Source organism: Echinops telfairi, unplaced genomic scaffold, assembly GCF_000313985.2.
Source record: "Echinops telfairi isolate 266 unplaced genomic scaffold, ASM31398v2 ScPeMD7_655;HRSCAF=1070, whole genome shotgun sequence".
Lineage (NCBI taxonomy): Eukaryota > Metazoa > Chordata > Mammalia > Afrosoricida > Tenrecidae > Echinops > Echinops telfairi.
The window spans coordinates 21,791,806-21,793,340 of NW_022104553.1; the positions used below are offsets into that span (position 1 = coordinate 21,791,806).

The window sequence follows — 1,535 nt, forward strand, 5'->3', positions numbered from 1 at the left end:
CCAACACCTCTCTCAGGGTCTCTGCCCCCGTCTGTGGCTCCCTGTCCTCCGTCTCACTGGGTCTCTGCCCGCCCCCTAGCTGGATCTGTCTCCTGCCCGCCATCCCCTCCCTGCCCTGCCCCGACACCTGACAGTCCCGTCCTCATCCTCCTCCACAGCAGAGCTCCTCCCGTGGCAGCTACCAAGAGCAACAGGAGGCCGATGATGAGCCCGACCACGGGCACCGCAGACCTGGCTGTCGACTCTGAAGGCAGGAGATGGTGAATGGACCCTCCACCCCGAGTCAGACAGGGGGGCTCGGATTCCTGAGACCACCCCCACCTGCACTGAGAGTCTGGGGATGAGAGCCAGCAGACCGGCGTCGTGGCTGTCCGGGGGCTGGGCAACACGTTTGCAGGTTAGATGGGAGAACCAGCCAGAGCAAGGAGTGGTGGCCAGACTGGCCAGAGGACCAGTGGCCTCCAGCCTCGGAGTCCAGTAGAGAGCAGGGGAGACTCGGTGGAGGGAGGGCTGGCAGTGGTAGCAAAGCAGGCTTGACAAGGATTGGCTGAAGCAGACAAGATTGGCCAGGCTCCGTGAAAACCAGCAGCAGCAGGTTGGAAGACAGTCAGACTCAGGGAGGACCGGAGACCCGGAGGCTGAACGTGTGTGGCGCCACCACTCAGGCTCAGTAGGCGGTCGGACTCAATGGGGCCTCGTAGCAGCAGGATGGAAGGCAGTTAGACTCAAGGACAAGCAACGCAGGATAGAAGGCTGTCGGCCTGTGAGAGAGTGGGCGGCAGCTGGGCACAAGACAGGGAGCCCTGTGGCATAGCAGTAAAGAGCTGCGCTGCTAAAGAAAAGGGCCTGTCTGGTTCGAACCCACCGGCCGCTCCGCAGGAGAAAGATGAGGCTGTCTGCTTCCGTTAAGAGCTACAGCAGCGCAGTTGGAAGCTGCCCCCCCAGGGTTCCAGGGAGTCAGAATGGACTCCATGTCAGTGGGTGGGGGCAGCCAGCGGGTAGACCCCGTAGGACCCGACACCGCTGGGGCTCAGGGAGAATCTGGAGGCAGCCCTCACCCAGTTCCACCTTGAGGGGCTGCGCGAACCCTGCGTGCTGCACCATGCAGCTGTAGTGATGCTCCTCGCCACTGGGGACTTGCAGCGACGACCAGGCGTGGAAGGAGCCGTCCCCGTTGGGGCCCTGGTCGCCCTCCCCGGAGCCGGCTGCCAGCCCGTCGTGGAGGAAACGCAGCTGCAGCTCGGGCGGGTAGAAGGAGAAGGCGCTGCAGGTCAGGAGTGAGAACCCGGGACTGCTCGGCCGGGCCTTCAGGCGCATGGAGGGGGGTTCTGCAGACAGAGGGGCAGCCAATGGACTCGCAGGGCCGGGCTCAGGGTGGGCGAAAAATAAGGGAAGGGACAGGGGCAGGCACAGGACGGGACATGGGCAGGGCTGAGAGCAGGGAGGACCCCTTTTCTTCCACTGCACTGAGTGGGGGCCTATCATGTATCCTCAGCAGAGCCTGGAGAACACTGTGGGGGAAGCAGGGGGCTGCC

The 1,535-nt window shown here is 64.0% G+C and overlaps 1 protein-coding gene across 2 annotated transcripts in view; it reads right to left on the bottom strand.

Moving 5' to 3' along the window:
- Positions 1 to 1,506, bottom strand: part of FCGRT (Fc gamma receptor and transporter) — a 2,894-nt gene extending 1,388 nt beyond the window's left edge. The window contains exons 1-2 of one of the 2 annotated variants that reach the window (XM_013006677.2): positions 1,059 to 1,506; positions 128 to 244 (exon numbers count right to left, since the gene is read on the bottom strand). In XM_013006677.2, coding sequence (XP_012862131.2) covers positions 128 to 244; positions 1,059 to 1,485 — 544 coding nt within the window. In that variant the 5' untranslated portion in view covers positions 1,486 to 1,506. The other variant, XM_045292809.1, reaches the window with a different exon arrangement.
- Positions 1,507 to 1,535: the final 29 nt, after the last annotated feature.